The sequence below is a fragment of the Sander lucioperca genome, chromosome 18 (genome assembly GCF_008315115.2).
Source record: "Sander lucioperca isolate FBNREF2018 chromosome 18, SLUC_FBN_1.2, whole genome shotgun sequence".
In the NCBI taxonomy this organism is placed as follows: domain Eukaryota; kingdom Metazoa; phylum Chordata; class Actinopteri; order Perciformes; family Percidae; genus Sander; species Sander lucioperca.
In genome coordinates, this window is record NC_050190.1 from 1825551 (window position 1) to 1853298 (window position 27748).

At 43.9% G+C, this 27748-nt stretch overlaps 2 protein-coding genes across 2 annotated transcripts; one reads left to right on the top strand and one right to left on the bottom strand.

Annotated features, from left to right (window-relative positions):
- Positions 1 to 4197: 4197 nt before the first annotated feature.
- Positions 4198 to 5285, bottom strand: LOC118493775. Its single transcript, XM_035994927.1, has 2 exons — positions 5021 to 5285; positions 4198 to 4833 (listed from the first exon to the last, which is right to left on the bottom strand). The coding sequence occupies exons 1-2, from the start codon at positions 5030 to 5032 to the stop codon at positions 4198 to 4200; spliced, it is 648 nt and encodes a 215-aa protein (XP_035850820.1). The 5' UTR covers positions 5033 to 5285.
- Positions 5286 to 15447: 10162 nt separating this feature from the next.
- Positions 15448 to 26659, top strand: dio2 (iodothyronine deiodinase 2). The gene is made up of 2 exons (XM_031280371.2): positions 15448 to 16048; positions 25566 to 26659. Exons 1-2 carry the CDS (start codon positions 15812 to 15814, stop codon positions 26154 to 26156), a joined length of 828 nt encoding a protein of 275 aa, XP_031136231.1. The 5' UTR covers positions 15448 to 15811; the 3' UTR covers positions 26157 to 26659.
- Positions 26660 to 27748: the final 1089 nt, after the last annotated feature.

Consider the following 27748-nt stretch of genomic DNA (forward strand, 5'->3'; position numbering starts at 1 on the left):
ACTTTAGCGTATTTGGATGGTTTATCGTTAATATTAACAAATTGGGATCGCTCAGAAAAATAGGACTTAAACCAGCTTAGTGCGATTCCTTTAATGCCAACTAAATGTTCCAGTCTCTGTAAGAGGATGGTATGGTCAATAGTGTCGAATGCAGCACTAAGATCTAATAAGACAAGTACGGAGACAAGTCCTTTGTCAGCAGCAGTTAGAAGGTCGTTAGTGATTTTCACCAGTGCCGTCTCTGTGCTATGATGCATTCTAAATCCTGACTGAAAGTCTTCAAATAGACTATTTCTATGCAGAAAGTCACACAATTGATTAGCGACTACCTTCTCAAGGATTTTGGAGAGAAACGGGAGGTTAGATATAGGTCTATAGTTGGCTAAGACCTCAGGGTCGAGGGTGGGTTTTTTCAGAATAGGTTTTATCACAGCTACTTTAAAAGACTGCGGTACGTGACCCGTTAATAAGGACATATTGATCGTATCTAGTAATGTGGTGTTGACCACGGGTAGTGCTTCTTTAAGTAGCTTCGTTGGAATGGGGTCTAAGAGACAGGTAGTTGGCTTAGCTGAAGAGACCCTTAACATTAATTGTTGGAGGTCTAAAGGATAAAAGCCGTCTAAATAAGTATCAGGTCTTATCGTTCTCTCTAGCCCTCCTGCGCCCAATGGTGAGTCGTTGGAAGCTGTGGGCAGAAGGTGATGAATTTTTTCTCTAATTGTTATAATTTTATCATTAAAAAAGGTCATGAAGTCATCACTGCTCAGAGCTATAGGAATAGATGGCTCAATAGAGCTGTGACTATCTGTCAGCCTGGCTACAGTGCTGAAAAGAAACCTTGGGTTGTTCTTATTTTCTTCTATTAGTGTTGAGTAATAGTCTGATCTGGCATTTCTGAGGGCCCTCCTATAATTTTTTAGACTATCTTGCCAATCCACACGAGATTCTTCCAGTTTGGTGGAACGCCATTTACTTTCAAGTTTTCGTGAGATTTGTTTTAATTTGCGAGTTTGGGAGTTATACCAAGGTGCTAGTTTCCTTTCCTTCATCATCTTCTTTTTGAGAGGAGCAACCGAGTCTAAAGTAGTCCGTAGGCAGGCCGTAGCAGCGTCTACAAAGTTATCAAGTTGGGAGGGACTAGAGTTAACATAACAGTCCTCTGTTATATTAAGGCATGACATTGAGTTAAGTGCTGTTGGAATAGCTTCCTTAAATTTAGCTATAGCACTGTCAGATAAGCATCTAGTGTAGAAACTTTTATTTAATTTCGTATAGTCTGGTAGTAGGAATTCGAAAGTTATTAAAAAATGGTCTGATAATAAAGGATTCTGCGGAAATACTATTAAATCGTCAATTTTGATGCCATATTCTAGCACAAGGTCGAGGGTGTGGTTAAAACAGTGCGTGACACACAATGATGAATGAGTTTCTACTATATCTTAACAATGTCTCAAAAGAGAATTTTGGATTTTTTTTCAATCGCCCAACCCCAAACACCCGAGGACTAGTGGGATTTCTCCAACTGAACTCCGAGTCGTTTTAGCAGAAGGTGGCGAATCAAAGTGGTGACGTGAATTTTTTGAGGCAGCGGATTTAATGAATTCGGAAATGGAGCGCAGTTTCGATCAAGCTGGCTTGTCAACAGCTGCAAAGAGGGAGAAAGTGCTGCTGGATTCGGCAAAGGGCCTTGTTTCAGATGCTGACTTGAGTAACCTTCAGCTTCCGCAGATGGACATTGCATCCCTAGGCCTGCAACTGAGGATGCTGGGTGGCTTCAGCAAACAACAAGCATTCCACTCAGTCAAAGAACTTGCTGGCTTTGTATCAGCTCTACATCCACAAAAAAGAGGGCTCTTCACCAAGGTGGAAAAAGCTGATCCACTTGTGCCTCTTTTTACCAGTGTCTACTGCTGGCTCTGAAAGGTCTTTCTCAGCTCTTCTCCGCCTGAAAACCTGGCTCCGTAGCACTATCACTCAGAGTAGACTTTCACACATGGCACTGCTTCACATCCACAAAGACATTTGGGATGATCTGGGGTCTCATTTATAAATGTGGCATATGAACAAAACGGGGCTGAAAATGTGTGTACGCCACTTCCCACGCAAAGGTTGTGATTTATAAAAACAAACCTGATGGGAGAATGTGTGGTCCTCCATGCAAACTCTGACCCATGCGTACGCACATTTTGGAGACAATGGGAATTGGCGACGCTGAAGGTGAGGTGGTGAACTGAAGTCAGACTGCAGAAAGTAAATGTGGGAATAACAATTACTTGTAATATTTTCAAGTATTGATGTCTCACGCACCTTTCTTCACTCCATATCATCCACGTTGTCATGAAAATTAAATCCAGCAGTGTTATTTGCGCTTGTACTTAGTGATACTTGTTCCATAAACACCTTGTAAAACCCACCTCAAATCTTAAATAAAAATTAATCGGCGCTGTCTCACCATCACATTATCTGCTACGGAGTGCAGGAGGAGGAGATTACCCGACTCCATGGAATACAGGATAGCATCAAATACCCTAGCATTAGATAACTGCAGAACACAGTATAAATAACTAAATATCTGTCTTTAATACTGTGCATATATCATCAAATGTCAAAGTCTGGAAATACAGCCGTTAAGCTCTCGCGCAATCGTTACACTATATGTCCTCGTTATCAGTCCAAACTTTAATACTGTTCGTGACAAAACCTGCATGAAGAAAAGTGTGTTTGCCTATTAGACTTTTGTCTTCAAATTGTATCTCGGGGTGTGAGGTGTCTACATCACATCACATCACTGCGGTGACCCCCATGCGTAATGCTGCATGATGGCACTGCTGGCACTGCAGGAAGACTACGCCAATGGAAGAAACAGGAGAGAAAGAGACTTAAGGGACCATGACAATGACTGGCTAATATGCTGATTTAAATTCCCTAAAGCTGTGCTCTTGGATCTATGTACTGAATTGGGTCCAGTAGAGAGAGCAACGCGCCAGATCCATGCCATCCCGGTCCAAATACAGGTCCTCACCACTCTGGGCACATTTCCACAAGGAAATGGCAGACAGCTAAGTGTTTTATATAAATATTATATATAATCTTCAACTTTATCACTATGGCTTGTTTGGATATAATATACAGTATAGTTCTGTTATATCTTATCATATAGGTCTGGTATATCGAAGCTATCCCCGAGTGCCGTAATGCCTGCCGTTTTGTACGTATTATTAATATAGGTAGTCTATAGATCCGGTTTCCCTACACTGTGCGAGAACAGGAGTTTTTTTTGTGATTGTTGTGGGCAAAAATCCTTGATTATGCGGCACGTTTTCTTAAAAAATGCGATGGAATATGCGGGATATTTATGCATTTTTATGCGATGAAATTGTGGGAACTTGCAAAAATTGCAGGAACTTGCAAAAACTGCGGTTTGATGAAAAAGAGAAAAAAAAGTGATTCCCCCAACACCCTGTTCTCACTAGGCTACTACCTTAATGTAAAGAGTCATTTCTTATTACTTCCTATGATAAGCAAGCATACTACATCACAGAAAGTGCTGGGAATATTTAAGTTCTCATCTTGTTTTATTTCAGACCTTAATAAACACATGGCTCAAACTTACAAAACATTGATGAGTCAAACAAGTTCTGTAGCTTTACAAAAGGAATATGCTACAACTTCTGTAAAAATGAATAAATAAAATATAAAAAAAATAAAGTGTGCTTCCTGTTTTACAGAGGTAACTATACAAAACAGACATCTTCTGTTAAAAGTGCTTCCAATGCACAAAGTGCAATCTCTTACTGTAACGTAAATTTACATACTACTAATATACTTACAACTGTAAGGTTTTTGAAACTAGTATGATTTAACCCACTGGTAACAAATAAGTGCAATCTTACAACTGTAAAGCTGCATCAACTCCTGATTGAGAAACTACAACAGTCCACTGTGAAAATGAAAACTATAACTGCGTAGCCTCTAACACTGGCCAATTCGCCATCCTCATCCTCCATCCCCTCTCCCTCAACGTCAATCTCCTCCTCTATCTCCTCCCCCTCCACCATCTCCTTGCTCTCAAATGCTCCACTGCGGACTTGTTGGTTGTGGTAAAGGAAGACCAAAGCTTTGAGGTTTTGGTTGGTAGTTGATCTTCTTCGGTTAAACAACACCAGTTTGTAGATGCTGTTGCTACGTTCAGCATCAGCTGAGTTTGAGACAGCATCTTTGTACCGTTTTGGCCAAGGAACTCAGCACAGGAAGTCTCTCCTGTAGGCCATCCCAAAACACATCCAAATCCACCATGCTGGATGGTGCAGCTCTGAGTGCTGCTGGACCAAGAGTCTTGAAATAAGAATCAAATTCATCACTCTGCACTTCAGTGAAACCTGAAATGGCCTTGTAGCTTGCTACAGAGTTATCTAGGAATGCGATGTGGCGCGGGTCAAACACCCTGACCTCCTGGAGAAACTCAATGGCCTGCTGCCCATGTGACATGTACTTGGTGAGCTTTTCTTCAGCGTTTTCATATGCCTGACCAACTGTGCAGTGGATCTCTGTCTTCGTGGTGTGTGGTAAGTCAAACCCTTCAAAGTATTCAGCACACGCCTCATACTGCAGCTCTTTGTTGGCAGCAAAGACCACCTGCAGATCCTCCAGATAAGTGAAGATCTTTGTGGTCACAGGACGTCTGCTCTGGAAGCTATCGAGAAGACTTAGGAAGCGTTTGCACTTGTCAGCCATGATGTTGATCTGGACATTCAGGGACTGAGCTAGGTCTGGGTCTTGAAGATTCTCGTGGAGTCTCTCCACAGACCGTGGAGCACTTCTGCTACACACCTATAAATAAAAAACACAAATAGAATGAAAGGAATTAGGTCAAACATACAATATTTATGTTCAATGCAATTACATTTTTTACTTTGAGCTTACTAAACTATTCATGTTTGTATGTGCAAAGGGGGTTAACTGATGAAGAAAAGGAAGTGTTAATTGTATTGAGGAATTATGTGAAGGAAGTTTTTACCTCGATTTCCATCTCTATGAACTCCTTGTACAGTCCAAAGTGCTGTGCGTGGTACTGCACTGCAGAGAACCAGGAGTTCCAGCGTATTTGCACAGGGGTTTGGAGGCATGACCGCCTTTTTTCTTGGCAGCTTGTTTGTCATGAAGCAGAGGTATCTTCTCTTGCGTGATCCAGCATTGAAGAACATCTGGGAGAAACTCAGCATGAAGCTGTTCAACTGAACAAAAGGTTTGCGGAAGGCATTGCCAATGAGATTCATTATGTGTGCCATGCATATGATGAGTAGTGAGATGGGGAACAACGACTGCAGAGCTGCTATGAATGCCTTCTTCATGTAGGCTGCATTATCAGTGTCAAACACAATCACATCCTCGTTGTTAATGCTGTATTTATGTAGGCACCTTACAACAGCCACGGATACAGTGGAATGATTGCGCTGCTCAAGGAAAACAGTATCTGCAAGGTAGGCCAAGATCCTCCCAGAATGATCCTTCTCAAGTGGTGCAAGGAGGATATTCAGGACACATCTCCCCTCGACATCTGGAGTCTCATCGAATATCACAGCAAGAGGTTTTCCTGCAAGAAGTGTCTTCAGCTCCTCTTTTTCCCTCTCATATACTGCTCCCAATCATTTACAGTAAGCCTTTCAGTAAGCTTTTCACAGAACAGTAGTGTTTCTGCAAATAAAACAATTCTTTCATGGCAAAATCAATCATCTTGCATGGGAAATTACACTACTGTTTGGCTATCTAACCCTAACGTTAACTTACATACACACACAACATACTTGGAAATCTCATTCACACTCACCTCTCTCGGTTTCATTCTGTTTTTTAATTAAACTATCAACCTTTTCATAATTTTACAAGCTTTAATCTTGTAGGCAGGGCTTAATTTGAGCCGGAACACGCCGGAACATGTTCCGGCACCTCCGACGTTGGATCCGGAACCTTTTTTATTGGATTCGGCACCTCCTGTGTCACTATGAAAAATTAGTCGCCTAAATGAAAAAAATAAACTACTGTTTGTGTAGTGTTCAATGTTGTTATCTGTCTTGTTAGTCTTGATTTCCCATTGGAGTTCCACAAAAGTCTTGTGTTTGTATTTTCGATGCGTTTTGAGGTGAATTTTCAGGGTAAGACGGAGTGGGGAGAGGGACGGAGGGAGGGGAGGCACTTCAACAGCGCGGCGCTGCACCTCAAGTGACACAAGCGCTTGTGCTGGTTGAGGATAAAAATGTCAAAAAGACAACAAAGTTTGCTTAACTTTTTCAAGTACGCTGGCCAGTCGGATCCCAAACAATCAAAAATCGTTTCTGCCGATCAAGAATGTGGAGACCACGGTGGGTTTTATGTTTTAATTGTCCGATGGATAGTTGCTGCTTTTGAAAACGATCGTTGCAGTGTATTTTTAATTTTTTTTACATTTCGCACCGATGCAGTGCACGTTCTGAAATAAAAATAAACATTGCCCTGATGTACACACAGCGTTGTTTAGGCTTTTTTAGTCAGAGTCAGAGAAGCTACGTAGGCAGGTGTAATTTTTGTTTTGGTTCCGTTACCTCCAAGCCCCGTTTTGAGTCGCCGGATCCACCCCCCCTCTGCGCTCCGGGACCTCCCACTTTACAAATTAAGCACTGGTTGTAGGCTACTGACCTTGATTCTTTCAGCCCTAGCAACTGTTTTGGAAGTTGACGCCTCGGTGTAGGTGAGCTGCTTCTGCTGCTGCTTTAACCATCCTCAAATGTTTGGCGGTGGCAAAGTGGTTGTCCAGCGTCGACTTCCGCCTGTGGTCCAACACGCAGTTGCACGGAGTGCAAAATAATTTGCCCCCACTGTCATGTAACACTCCGGGAAACTGCTTTGCGCGGTCTTTTGCGCTTATTTTTGTTCGCAAATGAGACTGATTTGTGGGCTTCATCATGGCTTCATCGCGGGTTTTGCAGCTTTTCGATGATGTTCATGTCGCGTAATTACGTCACTTCATAACATTCCCATGGCAACAGGGGAAAATGGCTGCTCTTGTGTGAAGTAAACGCAACATTTTTCAACTTTCTGCTAAGATATATGTGACTTTTTTGCAACGAAAATGCGGGGATTATTAAATCATTATACACTCACCTAAAGGATTATTAGGAACACCTGTTAAATTTCACATTATTGAAATTATCTAATCAACCAATCACATGGCAGCTGCTTCAATGAATTGAGGGGTGTGGTCCAGGTCTAGACAATCTCCTGAACCCCAAACTGAATGTCAGAAGCATGGTTGTTGGTGCCAGACGGGCTGGTCTGAGTATTTCACAATGTGCTCAGTTACTGGGATTATTACACACAACCATTTCTAGGGATTACAAAGAATGGTCTGAAAAAGGAAACACATCCAGTATGCAGCAGTCCTGTAGGCGAAAATGCCTTGTTGATGCTAGAGGTCAGAGGAGAATGGGCCGACCAGCTGATAGAAGATCAACTTTGACTCAAATAACCACCTGTTACAACCGAGGTATGCAGCAAAGCATTTGTGAAGCCACAACACGCACAACCTTGAGGCGGATGGGCTACACCAGCAGAAGACCCCACCGGGTAACACTCATCTCCACTAAAAATAGGAAAATTAGGCTACAATTTGCATGAGCTCACCAAAATTGGACAGCTGAAGACTGGAAAAATGTTGCCTGGTCTGATGAGTCTCAATTTTTGTTGAGACATTCAGATGGTAGAGGCAGAATTTGGCATAAACAGATCTATGTTTAGATCACATCACATGTTGGCAAATCTACGTTTGGTGAACCGAAATCATCATAAGGTAGAGACACTTTGTCTTACATCTCTGCGTCTTTTTCGTGCCGCCATGCAGGCCCAGATGGTAGCCTATATTTAGCCTAGTATGATTGTGATTTATGTATGCCTATTATAAAGAAACAAATAGTCTATAACTTTTTAGAATTTGTCACATACTGTCGGAAAAGAAAGATTTTGCGTAGTCTGTTACTTTGTGGCACTTAGGCCTTTTTTTGGCCATTATGCGGTTTAGGAACACTTGTGGTTGTTTTAAAATAAACATACACTGGCATCTAGAAAACCGATCCTGGTGCGTCAAGCTCCTTATTTTAACAGACATTTTGATTATGCATGTATTGCTAATAATTTATAATTTACATTGGTTGCACTATATAAATAACATTTTAGTTTATATGCATGCATTCACACAGATATTTAGATAGGCCCTATGTTGGGATATAGTTTGTACACACAGTCAGCTCAGCTGTACTTCATGGAGGGGAGGCGTGAGTGAGTTTTTAAAAGGAGACTGAGGTAGAGTGGTCTGCAGAATACAGAGCCTGTGTAACATAGTATCTTTAGACTCTATGTGGATAGTTGGGTTACTTAATCCATCCATCTTCTTCCGCTTATCCGGTAACGGGTCGCGGGGGTAGCAGCTCCAGCAGGGGACCCCAAACTTCCCTTTCCCGAGCCACATTAACCAGCTCCGACTGGGGGATCCCGAGGCGTTCCCAGGCCAGGTTGGAGATATAATCCCTCCACCTAGTCCTGGGTCTTCCCCGAGGCCTCCTCCCAGCTGGACGTGCCTGGAAAACCTCCCTAGGGAGGCGCCCAGGGGGCATCCTTACCAGATGCCCGAACCACCTCAACTGGCTCCTTTCGATGCGAAGGAGCAGTGGCTCTACTCCGAGCTCCTCACGGATGACTGAGCTTCTCACCCTATCTCTAAGGGAGACGCCAGCCACCCTCCTGAGGAAACCCATTTCGGCCGCTTGTACCCTGGATCTCGTTCTTTCGGTCATGACCCAGCCTTCATGACCATAGGTGAGGGTAGGAATGAAAACTGACCGGTAGATTGAGAGCTTTGCCTTCTGGCTCAGCTCTCTTTTCGTCACAACGGTGCGATAAATTGAGTGTAATACCGCACCTGCTGCGCCGATTCTCCGACCAATCTCCCGCTCCATTGTTCCCTCACTCGTGAACAAGACTCCAAGGTACTTGAACTCCTTCACTTGGGGTAAAGACTCATTCCCTACCTGGAGAAGGCACTCCATCGGTTTCCTGCTGAGAACCATGGCCTCAGATTTAGAGGTGCTGATCCTCATCCCAGCCGCTTCACACTCGGCTGCGAACCGATCCAGTGAGTGCTGAAGGTCACAGGCCGACGATGCCATCAGGACCACATCATCTGCAAAAAGCAGCGATGAGATCCCCAGCTCACCAAACTGCAACCCCTCTCCACCCCGACTACGCCTCGATATCCTGTCCATAAATACTACAAACAGGATTGGTGACAAAGCGCAGCCCTGGTGGAGGCCAACTCTCACCTGAAACGAGTCCGACTTACTGCCGAGAACCCGGACACAGCTCTCGCTTTGGTCGTACAGAGATTGGATGGCCCTGAGAAGGGACCCCCTCACCCCGTACTCCCGCAGCACCTCCCACAGTGTCTCCCGGGGGACCCGGTCATACGCCTTCTCCAGATCCACAAAGCACATGTAGACCGGTTGGGCATACTCCCAGGCTCCCTCCAGGATCCTTGCGAGAGTAAAGATCTGGTCCATTGTTCCACGACCAGGACGGAATCCGCATTGTTCCTCTTCAACCTGAGGTTCGACTATCGACCGAACCCTCCTTTCCAGCACCTTGGAGTAGACTTTACCGGGGAGGCTGAGAAGTGTGATACCCCTGTAATTGGCACACACCCTCTGGTCCCCCTTTTTGAAAAGGGGAACCACCACCCCGGTCTGCCACTCCTTAGGCACCGTCCCCGACTTCCACGCAATGTTGAAGAGGCGTGTCAACCAAGACAACCCCTCCACACCCAGAGCTTTAAGCATTTCTGGACGGATCTCATCAATCCCTGGGGCTTTGCCACTGTGGAGTTGTTTAACTACCTCAGCAACTTCCACCAGGGAAATTGACGACAATCCCCCATCATCCTCCAGCTCTGCCTCTACCATAGAGGGCGTATTAGTCGGATTTAGGAGTTCCTCAAAGTGCTCCTTCCACCGCCCTATTACCTCCTCAGTTGAGGTCAGCAGCGTCCCATCCTTACTGTACACAGCTTGGATGGTTCCCCGCTTCCCCCTCCTGAGGTGGTGAACGGTTTTCCAGAAGCACCTTGGTGCCGACCGAAAGTCCTTCTCCATGTCTTCTCCGAACTTCCCCCACACCCGCTGCTTTGCCTCTTTCACGGCAGAGGCTGCAGCTCTTCGGGCCCTTCGGTACCTTGCAACTGCCTCCGGAGTCCCCTGGGATAACATATCCCAGAAAGACTCCTTCTTCAGTCGGACGGCTTCCCTGACCACCGGTGTCCACCACGGTGTTCGTGGGTTGCCGCCCCTTGAGGCACCTAAGACCCTAAGACCACAGCTCCCCGCCGCAGCTTCAGCAATGGAAACTTTGAACATTGTCCACTCGGGTTCAATGCCCCCAGCCTCCACAGGGATGCACGAAAAGCTCCGCCGGAGGTGTGAGTTGAAAGTCTGTCGGACAGGGGCCTCCTCCAGACGTTCCCAGTTCACCCGCACTACCCGTTTGGGTTTACCAGGTCTGTCCAGAGTCTTCCAGAGTTACTTAATGGATTTGTTTATTAAAACAGTTTCCATATGGGGGAACCGTCCTCACCTGAGTGACTATGATTCTTCTGATGTTTCGAACGGCCCCCGCTGGCTCTGAAAACATGATCTGAGCACTCGCCAGATCGAGCCTTGGCTGCATGATCCTCTCCGACTCCGAAAGAGTGTCCAGTTTGACCCAACGGAACGGGTAAGTATGCTGACACCTTCGCACGTCCAAGGATCACTGCCTTGATTCTGCCTTTGACCATGACCCTCCTACCACATCCAACGGTCCAGCCGACCGGGATGAACCTACTTGGCTCCCCTCGGAGCCTCCAGTCACTTCGGTCTACTCAGAGACCCGGGCTAGCAGCCTAGTGAACTCCAGTAGGGAGGTGTCAGAGCTGGTCATAATTGAGAGTTATCAAGAGCCTCTATCGGCCCGTTTGCTGGAAACAGGTGCTCCACTCTTCAAGGAGACACCGCAGCTAATTTCTGATTGCAAAATCCTGCTTCCTGAAGAAAACAGATCTTCTCCACTTGTTAAAGAGGAAGAAACCTTCCAAACCCTGTGCAGTTACAGTGGATTGAAACTTTCATCCACCGTGATGGATACTTTGTGTAGCTTAAAGCAACACTCTGCCTGGACTCCACCCCCACGAAAGGGGGAGGGAGCTCCTGATGACTTGGACAACAGATGTCCATCCCCAAAACAAGGTCTGCATCCAGCAGAACCAGACCAGGGAGGGGACCTAGAGGAGCCCAGAGTGCTCCCTGAAACCACGACGCCTAGTGCCTCACAAGCCCCTCCCCTGACGTCCTGGGGAGACCCTGCCCACAAGGGCAAAGCCCACGGTACAGATACCACAAAAGGGCAAAAGGGGGTGTCACCACCCTAGCCCTGCTGGACTGTGTCTCCAGGAAAAGTCAGACACATTCTAACACTTCAGCAGAAGTCGTTAAAACAATGCTCCCCCACAGTACGCCAGTACTAGCCGTAGCATTCAGTGGTAGCATTCCCAGCTACCTGCCAGATAAATCGCCCATCACAAAACCTGTTTTGGTCGATATCACACCCCAGAGGATGACTCTTGTGCATCCTATTCACATCTGTGTAAGTGACACAGATGGCTTGGACACCGGTCACAACCACCGGAGACCGGGCCAACTCACTGACTGCCACCGTGGACACAGTCAAGCTCAGGTCAACACCCTGAAGCCACTTGATCCTGCAGGCAGTCTGCCAGCCCCAGACGGACAAGTCACCGTCATTCATGAGCAAATGGCCATGATTCTTTCAGAGCCTGATCCTGGCTCTGACTCTTCCTTGCTGCCAGCGAGCACACAGCTGCCGCAGTCTGGCAGCCTTGATTTTTCCAACCCTCACAGGCCTTTCCTTTGCTCGCTGAACAACAGCGATGCACCGCACTGCCCCTGTATGGTTGAAGGTGCACCCTTTTATGGCGCCACACGCACAGATGTGCCCATATCACTTTGGCCAAAGAACCCTGCCGTCAGGCCAGACTTGCACCATTTCTTGCGCCCACCTGATCCGCCTCCAGCTTTTGCACAGCAAAACCACTGCTTTCCTTCAGAGTCCCAGCAGACTCTCCTCAAGGTGGCTGGAGCAGGCGCCTTCTCTGTACTCCAGGGAAAGGGGGTCATACACGTATGTCCCCACCTCCAGGTAAACTTGATCGGCCCAGTTACCAGAACTGGGCGAGGTAACCAGTACCTCCTCACTGTCACGTGCACTCTCACCGTGTGGGTTGAATGCTTCTCATTACCCAACTGCACAACCATGACAGCTGCGGTTCTGCTTCTGAACCCCACGTTCAGCCAGACCGACTCAACAGGCGGTCCTCACGCCCAGGAAAAGGGGAGGGAGGCTTCCCCCCCAAGAGGATAGAAACGCAAACCAGTTGAGTCATAGGAATAGCTGCATGCTCTCACCTCACTCTGTTGACATGCACTCCCATCCTAAACTTTTCCAAACAGTAATCAAACTACCTCAAAGCTTCGGTAGTAAAATTATTTTCAGGATAACATTTTACTGTTACTTTCCATTCTGCTCCTAAAAAACACTGTTCGTGCTTTAGACTGTCAGATGTCACAGAAAACACAATCCAGGTGCGAGTAGCGAGAGATTTAATGCGAAGCATCGGTAGAGAAAGGATGCCAGCCGGCCTGGTGTCCAGGGACCTCGGTGTAGACCCATAAATCTGCTACTAACCGTATTGTGCAATCTTCACAGGTACATCTGACGTATAGTCTTGGCAGTGCAATTCCAAATTTCGATAGCTCATAAGAATGAGAGATAGGACTCATTTTTAACCTATGCATCAGAAGATAGAATGTATACAGACTAGAGTCTGTATTGAGTATTTGTTTTGACAGTAAAACGTACATGCACACAGTCACATGTACATACACTGGCTAACGCCAATTCTAACCTGTTAACCCCTAACTATTTCTTTCCTATCTTCCTTCATTTTTGTTTCACTATATTTTGAGTTCATGTCATATTGAAACAGCAGCAATGATTGTACAAGGGATGATTCATTGTTTATTATTTGAAGGATTGTGTTTTGTTTAAACATGTTGTGTTTAGCTACAGTTAGAAGTCATCTGCCCAGATGCTGCCTCACTGTCTGCCCAGACACTAGCCTCAGCCTCAATGAACAATGAACTTGTGAACTGTTTCCCATTCTCAGGAATGCAAGGACTATGTACTATCAGTTTAACCCTTTCTCCCATGAACTGTTCGGTCCGTGGTTGCTCCGAAAATCGGGGTTCAACCCGCTCTTCAGACCAAAAGGGGGACTGTTGGGACCGTCCAGGAATGAGTTAAACATTATCTTGTCAAACAAAGGATTTCCAGCCAACATGTGCTCAGAGACAATGGGCCTGAGACAAAGAAGGCCTACTTGGAAAATTCTGATCCAGGTCTCCTCAGGAAAGATGGTTCATCACCCATTTTCTAACAACAGCCTGCATGCAGACCTTGCAGCCTGAAAGTCGCACCTAGGTGTTACTGCACAAAATGGCCGAAACACCAGGAGGTCCTGCATTCCCATTGGACCAGTGGACCCCAAACACAGCATGGGGCCTGAGACTATAAAACTGGCTTAGACACCAAAATCTTCGTCTTTCATAGCAACCCCGTTGCTGCAGGAAGCACGCAAGCTTGTGCCAAAACTTCCACTTTCTGGCAGAAAGTGGATTTATCTCTCGGTGTTCTGGAAGAACACCACTGGATCCTGTAACACACATCGTGTTTCAAAACTGCAGAGAGAACAACACGATTCTCTAGAAGGAAACAACGTTTTTCTTCTCAAGTCGACTCTAGCTCTCTTCCTTCTGCTCTTTTTGGAAGGAGAGCTTCCTCTGATCTGCTGACGAGTAGACACGGACCCCCGTTTCTTTCGTGGAAACCGGACTGAACACACAGTAAGAAGGCTTACGTCTGGGCAGAGATAAATAGTGTGTTTTATTAATGAGTAATTTGCTATTGCTGCAACTTTGTGTTACCATTAATGTGATCTGATTAATACAGCGCTACTGCTGCGCGTGTAATGTATTAATCTAGGATTGTGACCGCTGAGTCAAATCTATTCTGTGAATGTACTCTGATCACGGTGCATTGTTGATATGTTGTGTTGAATATGTAGCTAGCTTGTTCAGGCTGTAAATGCTACTTTCTGCTTCTCCCACTGCTGAGGAGTTTTATGTACTGTTAGATCCAAGTATATATATATATATATATATATCTATATATATATATATATATATATATATATCTTTCTTTCCTACTTCTCTAACCTTTCTCTTACACACACATATATGAACACATAGCTAGTTACCCACACGCGCTAAGGTGAACAGCTGGCCAACAGCGAGTCACATAAACTGCAGAGCGCGCACCGCTCCACAGTTCTGCGCTCCTGTGTCTCCCTCTTGTCAACCACACGTGTGCAGGCACGTTAGCTTAGCAGCTAGCCTATTGTTGGTAGCACATAGCTTAGCCTGAATGAGCTAACGGCTAATCTTAGCCTAGCCTATCAATACCGCCCTCTTGGGGTGAAACAGTTTGTTCAGCTCACAGAGGTAGCCATTTCTGTAGTCTTTGGCTAGACTACACCTCGTCAACCCCCCCTAATCTTTCACACCTACACACACACACACACACACACACAGAGGGTCTCCCCACATGCTGTTTTGTTTTTGTTTTGTTTTGTTGTACTTAAAAGAAACGTATATTGGTTTTAATTGATCAAAGGATTATTGATTGGCCATTGATGATTTTGATTTTAATAAATTCTACTATACGTTAATTAGCAGTTGTTTGTGATTATTTGTATACTTGTTGTATTAATTGCTGGTTAAACACAGGTCAGTGCTCGGATTTCACCCTTCCACTGACAAATGAGACTATTCCACAGTTCAATATTGGCCCCTGAAGTTCCAGGGTGGTGCCCCGTTTTGATTGTTTGTTGATTTGATAAAGTTATTAATAACCATATTCATAACTTTATTAATATTGATAAACATCTTTGATAATATGCCAATAATCTGATCTGTACCCCTACGTGTACCCAACACATATTACCATGGCAAAACATAATCCAGAAAGCATTATTCTTTCTTCAAAATTAGCAGTAGGCCTATAAGTTTTCATATAATTTTTTTTCCAGTCAGTAGTCACACAAACACACACACACACACACACACACACACACACACACACACACACACACACACACACACACACACACACACACACACACACACACACACACACTCTCTCTCTCTCTCTCTCTCTCTCTCAGACTCACACTCACACACACACAGTCCTGAGGGAGGAGGGGACAGAGGGGATTCAACACAGCTGACGTCACAATCTTCCTACCAAGATAAGCCGTGAGGCTTAATATTAACTATGTACGTCCTTTTAGGAAGAGTGATCGAGCTCCAGCCGCCTCGGGAAGGTGCGCGCACCGCTGAACACCTGAAGGTAACACAACATACAGGATCCAGCTGGCAGCCACACAGTCTGAGAGCCGGGATCTACCGCTGTGAGAGCCGGGATCCAGCGTTGTGAGAGCCGGGATCCAGCGCTGTGAGAGCCGGGATACAGCGCTGTGAGAGCCGGGATCTAGCGCTGCGAGACATGGAGGCCAGTCTGAAATAGTTTGCCTGCGGTCGTATTAACGCATCAAGACAAAATGGGAATGGCGAGTGAGGATCTGCTCGTGACCCTTCAGATACTACCTGGGTTCTTTTCAAACTGTCTGTTCCTTGCCCTGTACGACTCCGTGGTGCTGCTGAAGCGCGCGGTGTCGCTGCTTAGCTGCTCCAGGTCCGCCGCTGCCGGCTCCGGCTCCAGAGAGTGGCGCCGCATGCTCACCTCCGCGGGGCTGCGCTCCGTGTGGAACAGCTTCCTGCTGGACGCCTACAAGCAGGTAAAGTCTCTGACGTTGTTCAAGGATCCCAGTGCTTTGAATCGAGCCATCCATTGATGCATTGTCATCAATCCACTAAACTGTAAACAACTTGTAACTTTTATATATCTTTATGTTGACCTTTACCAAGCTGCTGAGCTGCAGATATTAATTAAATAGGCTAGTTAAATTAAATAACCATGATTTTCTGATGACATCATAAGACAAAATAAACGACAAACTACTATAACTATTGTCAGCAGCTGTGCTGCACATGTCGCTACTACTATGTGGAGTTCTGTCAGAAGTGCATGACACTCGCGGGGGTGCACAGCGAAAAGAGAAGACTACCAGACATTGTAGGCCTTTGATTTATAGCCCACTGTTTAAAAACGATAATGTCTTCTTGCTCAGGTTCATCTATGATACATTGTCTGAAGTCTATAGTTTCAAATGTATTTGGTTAAATCAGTTGATTGCAGAGGGGATTTACACTTCCAAAGTTGACACTTTTTATTATTGAACGCTCAATATTTGTTAAAGCACCTACACACTAGGGCTGCACAAAAGTCATATTGCGATTGTGATTTATAATACTACGATTGCAATATAATGGTGTCATGAATGAACTTGCTTTATTAATAAGAAAAATGCACAAAATACCAACATTTCCAACACATACAAAGTTAAACAAGCATAAGAAATACATGAACAAAAAAATTGCAATACTTTTTCTTTTAAATAACTTAATATTTTACAAAACACGAACACGCTCTACTGCCTAAACACTGACTGGTCATATCTTCACTTCCAGATGCGTGTGGTTGTATGCAGGATCTATACAGTAGTGATGGTCAAATGAAGCTTCGCAAACCACTGTCTTTATTTTCTGAGCTCACTAGATGGTGCTCTCTGTTCAAAGAAAAAGGTTAAAGGAATGGCAATTCAGTGTGTTTTCAACCCTTTGTTGAACAGAGAGCGCCATCTAGTGAGCTCAGAAAATAAAGACAGTGGTTCGCGAAGCTTCATTTGACCATCACTACTATGCAGAGCCTACGTACGTGGCCTGAGGTCTATATGTGTGCCTGGTGTCTGCGCCATTCTAGCGTATCTCGTTCAGAGAATAGCAGAGCCCGTGTGTATGCATGGGGAGTGTGTGGTAGCGCGACTGAGAGAGTGACAGGGATTAGCTTCGGAGCGAGTACTGGTAGCTTTGTCGGACTTAGTGGGCATTTACACCAAGAAAAGTGATCCGGCAATTTGCCGCAGGGTGGTGTGGCGGGGGTACGAGTGTCAATGAAACGGCCCATTTGTGTGACGTCCTGTCGTGTTCTTAAACCACCCAACAAAGCACAAGTAGACTTTATATTTCACAATGACTGTTTTCCATCAGATCGTTTATAGATTTTGGCGTGTCCAACGGCACTTGAAGGCAGCTTATTTCACAGGGGGAGAGAGAGAAAGAAAATAGACGAGCGAGGCATTATTATTGATCCTACGGAACTTCTAGGCAAGTCCCGCCCTACGAAGCAGCTCGATTGGTTGGGGTTAGGCATTGACCTCGAGTGGTTATGGTTAGGATAGCCGATTGGTCAGGGGATAGGACCTGAACAAATTGGGTCATGTTACCTTGCGTAAGCATGGACGCCTGGCCAATAGTAGTGTGTGAGTGCTTGTATTTAGTTTTTTACCCTTGTAGTGTTTTGAAACTTTCTTGTGGCAGCGATGAAGGCAGTGATGTTTCCTGTTTCCTGTACGGGAAACTCGCAACGTCTCAAACCACGCCTCAAAACAAACAGAAAAGTCTGATCGGCGGTTACATGATTGGCCACCCCAGTGTGACGTGGGGTTGTGTTTCTCCCAAAGTTGAGTCTGTCTCAATTTTTCGCCGCAGGCCTGCTATGTTTTTTTGAGTGTCCCCCCTGCCGGCAACCCCCGCCGCAGGCCTAAATGCTCTACCCCCATCCACAATAAATGGAAAGACCTTAGTGTAGTGGTGGTGTGAGGAAAAAAGCGAGAGAAAAAAGAGATAGCAAAGACGATGTGAAGTGGGTTAATAAAAGAGAACTATAAAACAGGCTTTTTGAGACACGACGGCCTCATCTGTTAATACTGTCCGTAAAGTGAAAGGTGTTACAACGTGGAGACTGCAGTGCACACTAGAATGTCATGCACACCGCACACCTTTGTTTACTGAAATCGCACAATATTTGCGGTTATGTAATCGCACAGACTGATCGGGATTTTGATTAGATTAATCGTGCAGCCCTACTTCACACCCATGGCACAGCCTTTCAGCTGTTCCTTATCACACCTCCATGTAGAGCCTGCTCATGTGTCTCACCTGTGTGCCACCTGTTCAGGCAGGACCGCTACAAACAGATTCTAATTAGTTCATGGTGTTTGGCAACCTCTTTGCCACTGACAGGCTCAGATTAGTATTCTAAGTGTCTGACAACATTATGGAAAGGGTTCCTACAGATCTAGACCTTTTTGTGAAAGAGTACGATTTTTTTTTTATACATGAAACAGCCCCGAAATCACCATCACTAAACCCACCAGACTCCATTTTAATAAACATTTAAACAATACTTTCAGTGTGTATAGAGCCAGCATATTTTCACACATAAATGGGTGAATTAAGGGTTTATTTAAACCAAATCAGAGTCGTGATTGTTGGAACAGTGGAAAGACGAACATGTGGATTTTATGATGATAAAAAAAATATTTTAAGGGAGTCTGCTGGGTTTGGCAATAGTGATTTTTCACAGTGTCATGCTAAACAAAAAGGTCTATCTCTGTAGGGATGCTTTCCATAATGTGGTCAGACACTGTCAGTGGCAAAAACAACACTTTTAGTGGACGTAAATTACATTTTTGGTCCAGTATTACTGGACATAGTAATCTTTGAAATTAGTTCAGTATTACTGAACCAATTTCAAAATGTGTTGTTCCCATCAGTCACTTAGACACAAAAACATAGGAAAATAGGGTCCAGGTTGAACAAAAACTAAAGTTACCCTTTAAAAAAAGAATTACAGTTGTAAATAGATAAAACACAAACCTAACATAAACACCGCAGTGAGTCATTCTTGTGAGCTCTAAACCAAAAAGGATTTGCTCTACAGAGTGCGCTCTTGTAATGTTCTTTAAAGCTTTAGTGCGCAACTTTTTGATATTAACAAATACATTCAAGCCATTGCCAAATGAGTTGCTACAAAGCTAATTAAGAGTATCAGCTCCACACAACTCTCTCTGCATTTCTCAGTATGACTATGTTCAGAAGATTGTGTCGTCCGGTGGCTTTCCCGCACAGAAACTCAAGTGAAGATAATGACCTCTTCTGAAGAGTCCATCATGTTTTTTTAATCCTCCATGTCCTCCTTGGCTAAGTAGCAACTGTGTGAATGAGGGGTGGGGCGCGTGCGCGATCACGTAGGCTTGTATCATGTGGACGTTCCGACAGCTTTGTTGTCATTACTTAGAATTCCTCATGGTGGCGACAGAAACTACGCACTATAGCTTTAAAGTAAAACTAAAACCTATTCCTGCTAATAGACAGAAGCACCTGCTCCTCTTGAAGCATAGAAAAGGCCAATATCCAAAAGAGAGTCAGTTTTTACATGCTCCATTATCACCACTGTCTTTCTATATCATGGCACTAGCCCATTTTTTTGGGTCCAGAGGAGCAATACATCATAGTGAGTCCTTACAGTGAGCTTTTAAGTTTGCCATACAGGTTTTGGACTTCAGGAGGCATTTTGCGTTGCTTAAGCTGCATGATGATTTTTTGGAGAACTTCATAGGTGAACCGAAGGGGTTTGTGTAAGCTAGGTTTAGTACATATACAAACCTAGTAGTAGGGCACAAGCTGAGGCGTCTGAGGTCAGTTTATTCAACACTTCCATGCCCGATGCTGATGTCTTTAGCTCCTGCAGTTTTGTGCACCGCACATCGCCATAGTGAGCTGCTCAAGTTCCTACTCAAGAAGTCCTGGTCTAGAGCCCTGTAGAAGAATATCAGACACAAACGCATAACCTTTCACTGTTGTGCAGTAACTATGAATTAACCATAGGACAAAAATGTCCTGGCCCTACTCCTACTCTGTGAAACCTCATTCAATATTCCGATGCCTCATCTTCATCTCATCAGAAGAATAAAATCTATCACTGATTTATTAAAGGTTTTTGCAAGGACTGCAGAATATGGCAACATAGCCACGTCTATGATTCACTGAATAATGCCAAAAGGGATAAGAATATAGATTTAGGAAAAGGTCATTCGGTCGATGAGACAATATGTGTGTATAATGTGCTGGACTATTTCTTCACTTAATGTCACCACACACCATAACCAGCAGAAGTGTGGCACTGTGGTGACTTACATATTACTGTGGAAACTTACCCATGATCATCACCATGGTCATCTGGACCTTCTCTCAGGTAGATGGGCGCTTTCAGCACACACTCTCTCCGAAAATGAATATCCTCAATTTAGGACAACATAATCTTGATTAATTTAACTTTTCCAAACCTATGTTAGTTCAAAAGTGTAGCTTTTGAGTAGCTGAAAACACACCTATCATATGAAACATCAGTATGACTCTGCCCAGGTTAATGTATGTCTAATGATATGGATAAACTGTGCCACCCCCCTCTACCTATGAGACATGAGCCTCTGGAAGTCTACATTGATCTGGAACAAAAATGACAGGGGTATTTATTTGTGACTTTAAGAAAATGCAACTGGCCTTGGTCAGTATACAGTCTCAGTTTTAACCAAGTAGCTCTGAAGCATAGCTGTAGAATATTACCTCATTCTGTTGGAACAGTGCAGGCCATCTGTCTTGAAAGTCCTTAATGCTGGGTTCTTGGTTTACCACCTCCTGCCATCTGAAGTCAAAGTCGGTTGGGCAGGGTGATTTCTCAACAAATGGTTCAGTAAAGTGTTCCAGGTCTTGAATATACTTGTCCAATTTACATAAGTTCATGGATATGCATGACTCCGTCCGTAAGGCCTATGTTAAATTAAAAGCATAGCAGCGTTTCCCACAGGAATTTACTTGTTGTGGTCATGACAAATGTCACGGTGTGGATGATGTGTTGGTTGATGATGGGGTGTTAAACAATGTGGTATGTGACAGTAGTTAAAAAAATGTCAGTTCAGTTTGTATTACCAACTATTTTGTTTATTTTAAAATGCACTGTCCTGTACATACAGGCATAATATAGCAGTGTGAATAACATTGGTGCAGGTTAATATAGGAATAAAACTTTCCTTTAAACTGTCCAGTGATTCCTGGGTAGCTGTTTTATCTTGGCCTGAAGTTACCTCTGTCCAAAAAAACATGAAAAGAAAATGAAAAGTCCATAACTATTAAGTGAAGGGGGATTTTCTATTCATGGCTAAACTTGAGTTGTGTTAAGTTAAGCAATATCCCCCCACTCGGTCGCTGTGGAAGCATGGAGTAAAAAAGGAGAGCAGTGTTTTCCCTAGGTTAACTGCTAAAAGGCTATAGTGCTCACTCCGCATACAACGTTACATTACATCACTTTCAGCAAACTTCACGGAGAACGAGGGAAAAACATCACCAATCTATTACCAGGTCCCGGTCCGATCATCTTAAGAATCTCGCCACAATGGCCCATGGTCAGTCTCCTGCCTGGCGATGCTGGCTGGCGGTTCTGTTTGCACGCTCAATCTCAATCTTTCCCTCAGTCTCCAGCAACTCCCGAATCAGCTCCCCCAAAAACTTCACTGTATCTCTTCCTTCCTTACCCTCGAGGATGCCCACAAAATGGACATTATTGCAAAACGGACATTAATGCGTCGGGATCAATTTTCAAAATCTTAAATTTTTTTCCAAAGCATGTCGACCTCTCTCTTGCTATCTCTCTCTATCTCGGCTGCCTCTAAACTCTCGACGCAGCGCCCAACCTCATTCATTCTGGTGACCAGGCCAGAGAGCTTTGTCTAGAAACAAGTGCTGCGAATATTTTACCAATATCCGCCGGCGACTGGTCGTTAGCCTGTTGCTTTTCTGCCATGGTCACAGACTTTGACTCTTTTCAGCCGCGACTCCACCATATGCTGCTTAATATCTTTACTGACCGCTAACTTTTTAGCTTTTGACATTTTCGGTATCCAGAATGTTTCTCGTCCCAGCTGAGCAACAAATGGGATAAATACAGCAGTGCACTCATCAGACAGTCTGGTAAAAACAAAGGTATTTTCGATTGTTTTGAATGCCTGCGGCATAAAGTTAAGTCTGAATCAACTGTAGGAGAAAAGCAATCGGACATCAACCTGCTGTGGACAATCATGTAACGTTAGCCAACTATCAGACTCGTCAGACACAGCGTTAAAGTCTACGTCAATGTTAAAACACTACGAAGGTAAAATAACGAAACACTGAACTGCCCAGAAGTTTGTGTAACAACAGGTGACTTTGTCCTGCAATAACAAAGCAGTCACTTCATCTCTCGCTTCGTTGCCTTTTATTTTCTCTCGTTTTCCAAAAACTGCCTTCAAGTGCGGTTGAAAATGTTGTTTTCCCCTGCCACCGCCGCAAACGAAGCTTCGAATATTCACTGTTGTAAAGCATTGAAGCTTTGAAGCTCAAAAAATGGTATTTGGTACCGCCTGTCAGGGATCTGAGACAATGGAACCCAAAAGCACAACTCACAAGGCCAAAAAAGATGGAAGCAAAAAGTACAAACAGGGTCAGGCAGAGTCGAAGTTCAAAAGGAATAAACAGTATAGGACTCCATCTGCTGTTGAGGGTGTTAAGTAGAGCCATCATTGGATTTGCATCTGTATATCTCTGTCACATTCATTTAGCAGGCCTTGTTTGGCTTTGCCCAGATCGGCCCCATAGATTATTCTAGGGATCCCATATACCTTCAAAAAGTTTGACCTTCTGGGTAGGTTTTAAGGGGGGTTTAGAGATCTCAGGATGTCTCCTTTATCTTCCAAAAGGAGTAGAAGTGGATCAATTGCCAATTATGGGTGACATCGGGTCGCCCTGCTTCACTCCCTTGTTGATAGTGATTTTCTTGGTAAGCCCTGAACTTGTCAAGGGCTCGTACAATCCTTCTCAATAGTTCAAGGTCAACTCCTCTTCTCTCATGAACTTCATGAATGTGTTCATGGGCTACCCTATCAAATGCCTTTGCAAAGTTGATGGAAGAAACTGCCTGTGGCCTTTTCTCTTTCTTGCTCAAGGGAACTATACTGTTAAGGATGGAGAGATTTTTTTGAGCATCCTGAGGAATCAACAAAGCCCCTCTGTCTCTCATGAATGGGGCATGCCTCAGAGGTTCTCTTAGCGAGTATGCCTATGAAGATTCTCAAGATAACTGGACCAATAGTTACGGGGCGCCATTGGTCAACGGACAAGAGTTTCTTCGGATCCAACTGTTTAGGAATTAGGGTGGTCCGACTTCCTTTTATGCTTTTTTTCATTTGTTTTACCATTGCAGAGGAAGGTATTATATAGGCATGAAAGCTTCTGATCATCAGGGTCCCACTTAAAGGACAATTCCGGTGCAAAACGAACCTAGGGGTTAATAACAGATGCGTACCCACTCTGTCGTTCTCTGGGACATGTTTTCATGCTAATCGAATGTGTTTGTAGCTTGAAACAAGCTAGCGCGGACCGCTGATTAGCTTACAACACTAGTATTCGGGGCACGGGAAAGTAAAAACAAATTGCTATTTATACTACTAAAAAGGCTCAAAATATCACCACACTTCAACGGTAGCATAATGAGGGTCCCTAAATGTTAACCGAAGCATTGAGAACATTGTAAGTGTACAGACAGTTTATTAAAAAGATAGTTTAGAAAGACAGTAGCTCCCAAGACGGCGGCCGCCTGTATACGAGAACGCGACTTTATAATCTATCTTTTTCTCTAATGCTGAGTTTTCAGAGAGGGGCAGGAAACCAAACTGCCCCAGGCCCTCGAAGTTAGCTCTTCCTTCCCATATATCAGAGTATATGTTCTGTACTTCCTCGGGATCCACCAAGCATGCTGATGCAATTTGGCTGTCCAGTACGTATCTGGCTGCTTTGGCTTTGTTCCTTTGATAGAATCTTTGTAGGAATTTATTCTTGTCTGTCTTAGATTGTATGTTTGTCGTACGATGTCGGAATTAGATTTTCCGGACCAACGGGGACTTCCTTGGACAGTAAAGTGACTTGTTTGTTTATGGGTACTTGATAAAGGAGAATACCAATATCTTCCATTGAGTCATTGACCAGGTCATTTCGGAGGAGAGCTCCAGCATTATCAACGACCTCAGCAGTTGGAAGAGGGTTGTCCAAGTAGGCCAACTAACCCTGTGAACTTGACCCTCCCACTTTTTCTACAGTAAGAATAGTGCGTTAAAGGAACAGGCTGTAAATGCAAGTTAATACAATCCACAAAAGTACGCCACCACTAAAGCACAAAAACTGAATGCAAATCGATCTACTACTGAAATACCCTTTTTACAGTGCACTACAAAAACATACAGAATAATTAAAACAGCCAAGTGTCTTTAGCTTTAAGAAAACGTCAATTGCACTTCCATAATTATTATATTTATTAGACAGCCCGTAACTGTCAATATTATATCTATGCATACACATGTCCTGCTTTTCTACAGAGCATGATAAATTGTTGATTGTTGTTTTGAAACATTGAATCAACTCAGTAAGGATAGTTGTGAAATATGATCTACTGTAAAAAACCACACAAACCTGAACATTTCCCCTTTAAAGCACTCTGTCTGAGCTCACATTTTCGCTTTCTCTCATTCAATTCTTCTCATCAATTATTATCATTATTATTATATTTTGCCTTTATTCTTTGATGCTTTTTACGGTTTACATCTTGATTATTATATCTTGCTTTTTTAACAGATGCATGTTATTGAACTATCCCATTTGCTGATATTGCAATTTTTCCCACTGGCACTAATGAAGGATTATTTTTAACCATTTAAACACTCATACTGTCATCTACTGGTGAGAGGGTGAACACTAAATCTATCTATCTTTCTTATATTATTTTTGGGCGGGGGCATTTTGGCCTTTAATGGGTAGGACAGCTGCATACAAAAAGGTGGGGAGGGGTAGGACATGCAGCAAAGGGCCACAGGTTGGATTTGAACCCTGGGCTGCTGCAGTAAGGGCTGAGCCTTATTACATGGGGGTGCACTCTACCAGGTGAGCTACCAGGGTGGCCCTCTATCTATCTTGATAAGTATATACCTCTGGGTCTTTCTTGATTCTTCAGTTCAAAACAGAATAATGTCAAAAAGGAATTTGCAAAAACCAATACGATATAACGTTTAAACGAACACAGTCTAACAAACAGCTCCTTTCAAATTAGCTATTATTGTTAATATACATTTTTTATTTTGATGTAATAGCTAGCAGTGCTATATTTGTATACATTATGAAAAGACTCTGTTCAAAGATATAGGAATAGCCCACTTTAGTGATGTGTGCACTATGTGAGTAAACATGAATCCCTATTTTTCATCTCCTTAGGTGAAACTTGGCTGCGAGGCACCCAACTCCAAAGTGGTGAAGGTCCCTGATGGCCACCAATGGAGTAGCAGCATCTGTAATGGAACTAATATGCCACCTGGTGCCAGGAACGCAAATGGAGATGAGTGTCAGCTTCTGGATTTTGAGTCCTCAGACCGCCCTCTAGTGGTCAACTTTGGCTCAGCCACCTGACCCCCCTTCATCAACCACCTGCCAGCTTTCAGGCAGTTGGTGGAGGACTTCAGTGATGTAGCTGATTTCCTGTTAGTGTACATTGATGAGGCTCACCCGTCTGATGGCTGGGTGGCGCCTCCTATGGGCCCTTGCTCCTTCGATATCCGGAAACACCAGAGCCTGGAGGAGAGGTTGGGAGCGGCACGGAAACTCATTGAGCACTTTTCCCTGCCACCGCAGTGTCAGTTGGTGGCCGACTGCATGGACAACAATGCTAATGTGGCTTATGGGGTGTCAAATGAACGGGTATGTATAGTACAACAGAGAAAGATTGCCTACCTGGGCAGTAAGGGTCCTTTTTTTTACAATCTGAAGGATGTGCAGCAGTGGCTGGAACAGAGCTTCGGTAAACGGTAGGAGAAATGAAGGACGAGTACAGAGGAGGACATGTCCCATATTTCAATAAGGAAATAAGAGATCCTTCCTTATATCATCTGCCAAAAGCTGTAAAGAATTAAGTTCCAAAATTCTGGAGTGACTTCTTTTGCACTGTTTGTGTTTACACTATTGAATCACAGTAAGATTTAATTGGCATTTTTTATCACAGATCAACAGAAAGACAATGTAATGTAAAAGTGAAAACAAATCTTTCTAATGTGATCACCCTATCTCAGTTTGTGTTCAGTAAAGTACCTTTGGATACAGTTCCAACCTTGGGTCACTGTGGATAGGTCTTTGTAGGTTAAGCTTCGCACATCTGGGGTCCGTTTCAGAAAGCAGGTTTAGTGAGAACTCTGAGTTTGTTAACCCTGAGATGAGGGAAACTCTGGGTTTTCTGTTTCAGAAAGGGAGGTTAATCAAACCTGAGAGAGACTGGTAACTCCAGCCCGTTTCAGAAAGAGAGGTAACTTAACCTCAGAGTCAGTTACTATGGTAACTGAGCCTGTGAACTAGTGATGGTCAAATGAAGCTTCGCAAACCACTGTCTTTATTTTCTGAGCTCACTAGATGGCGCACAAGACAGTGGTTCGCGAAGCTTCATTTGACCATCACTACTGTGAATCTAACCTGGTTGGGAGTAGGTTTTCTTCAATAAACCTCGAGTTTCTCTCAGTCTCCTCCCTCTGACACAGCACTCTTTCATTTCCTCATTCATTAATTCTATATCAGGCACATTTTAGCGCAGTTTGTTATCTGCATGAATAAAAAAACAGGGTTGGTTTATAACTGGAACCATGTTAGGCAGACTATAAAACATTTTTTTTTCTCAAAACATGGCATTTCCTTTTGTCGATGATCCCGTTGATGAAGAAGCTGTATTACTTCTCAGGGAGTTAAACATACATCTGGAGATGATGTTGAGGCCCCGACTATAGATGCATTTTCATTTCCAGATACTAGCCTACCTATTTGAGCGGTATCGTTTTTCTTCCTAGTCTATCAGTTATGTATCCTACATAACCTTATCCGTCCTCATATCACTAACGTCACCCATCATGGACATGCTCTTACATCCCAGCAGATTCTTTGTGTCACATTATGTTTTTTTGCAAAGGGCAGTTTTCTTTATAACATTGGTGATGCGGAGCATATTAGTAAAGCCACTGTATAGCAAAGCGCCGTCAGAAGAATGTGACTTGCTCTGAAATGTGTTTTAAACGTTTTTGTAGTGTTCCCTGGACACAAACCAGTAAGAGCCTTTAAAAAGATGTTCCACAATATTGCAGGTGAATGATGTAAACCCTTTGAAATAAAAGATTATGAATTATAATTCTGTTAATGACATTAATGACTGCAGCCTCAGAATGGGATTAGTAGGCCTAGGACTTTTTCGCCCGCAGGATTGCACCTAAATTAAATAGATTATAGGTTAAATACCATTTCACCAGTAATATTAGAGTTATGATTAAATATGAAATGAATACACTATATTGGAACTTACGAATTTACTCTTGCAGCAATTTTCTCCCACGCAAATTCTCTCTCTTTTGTAGCAGCCACTGTGTTGC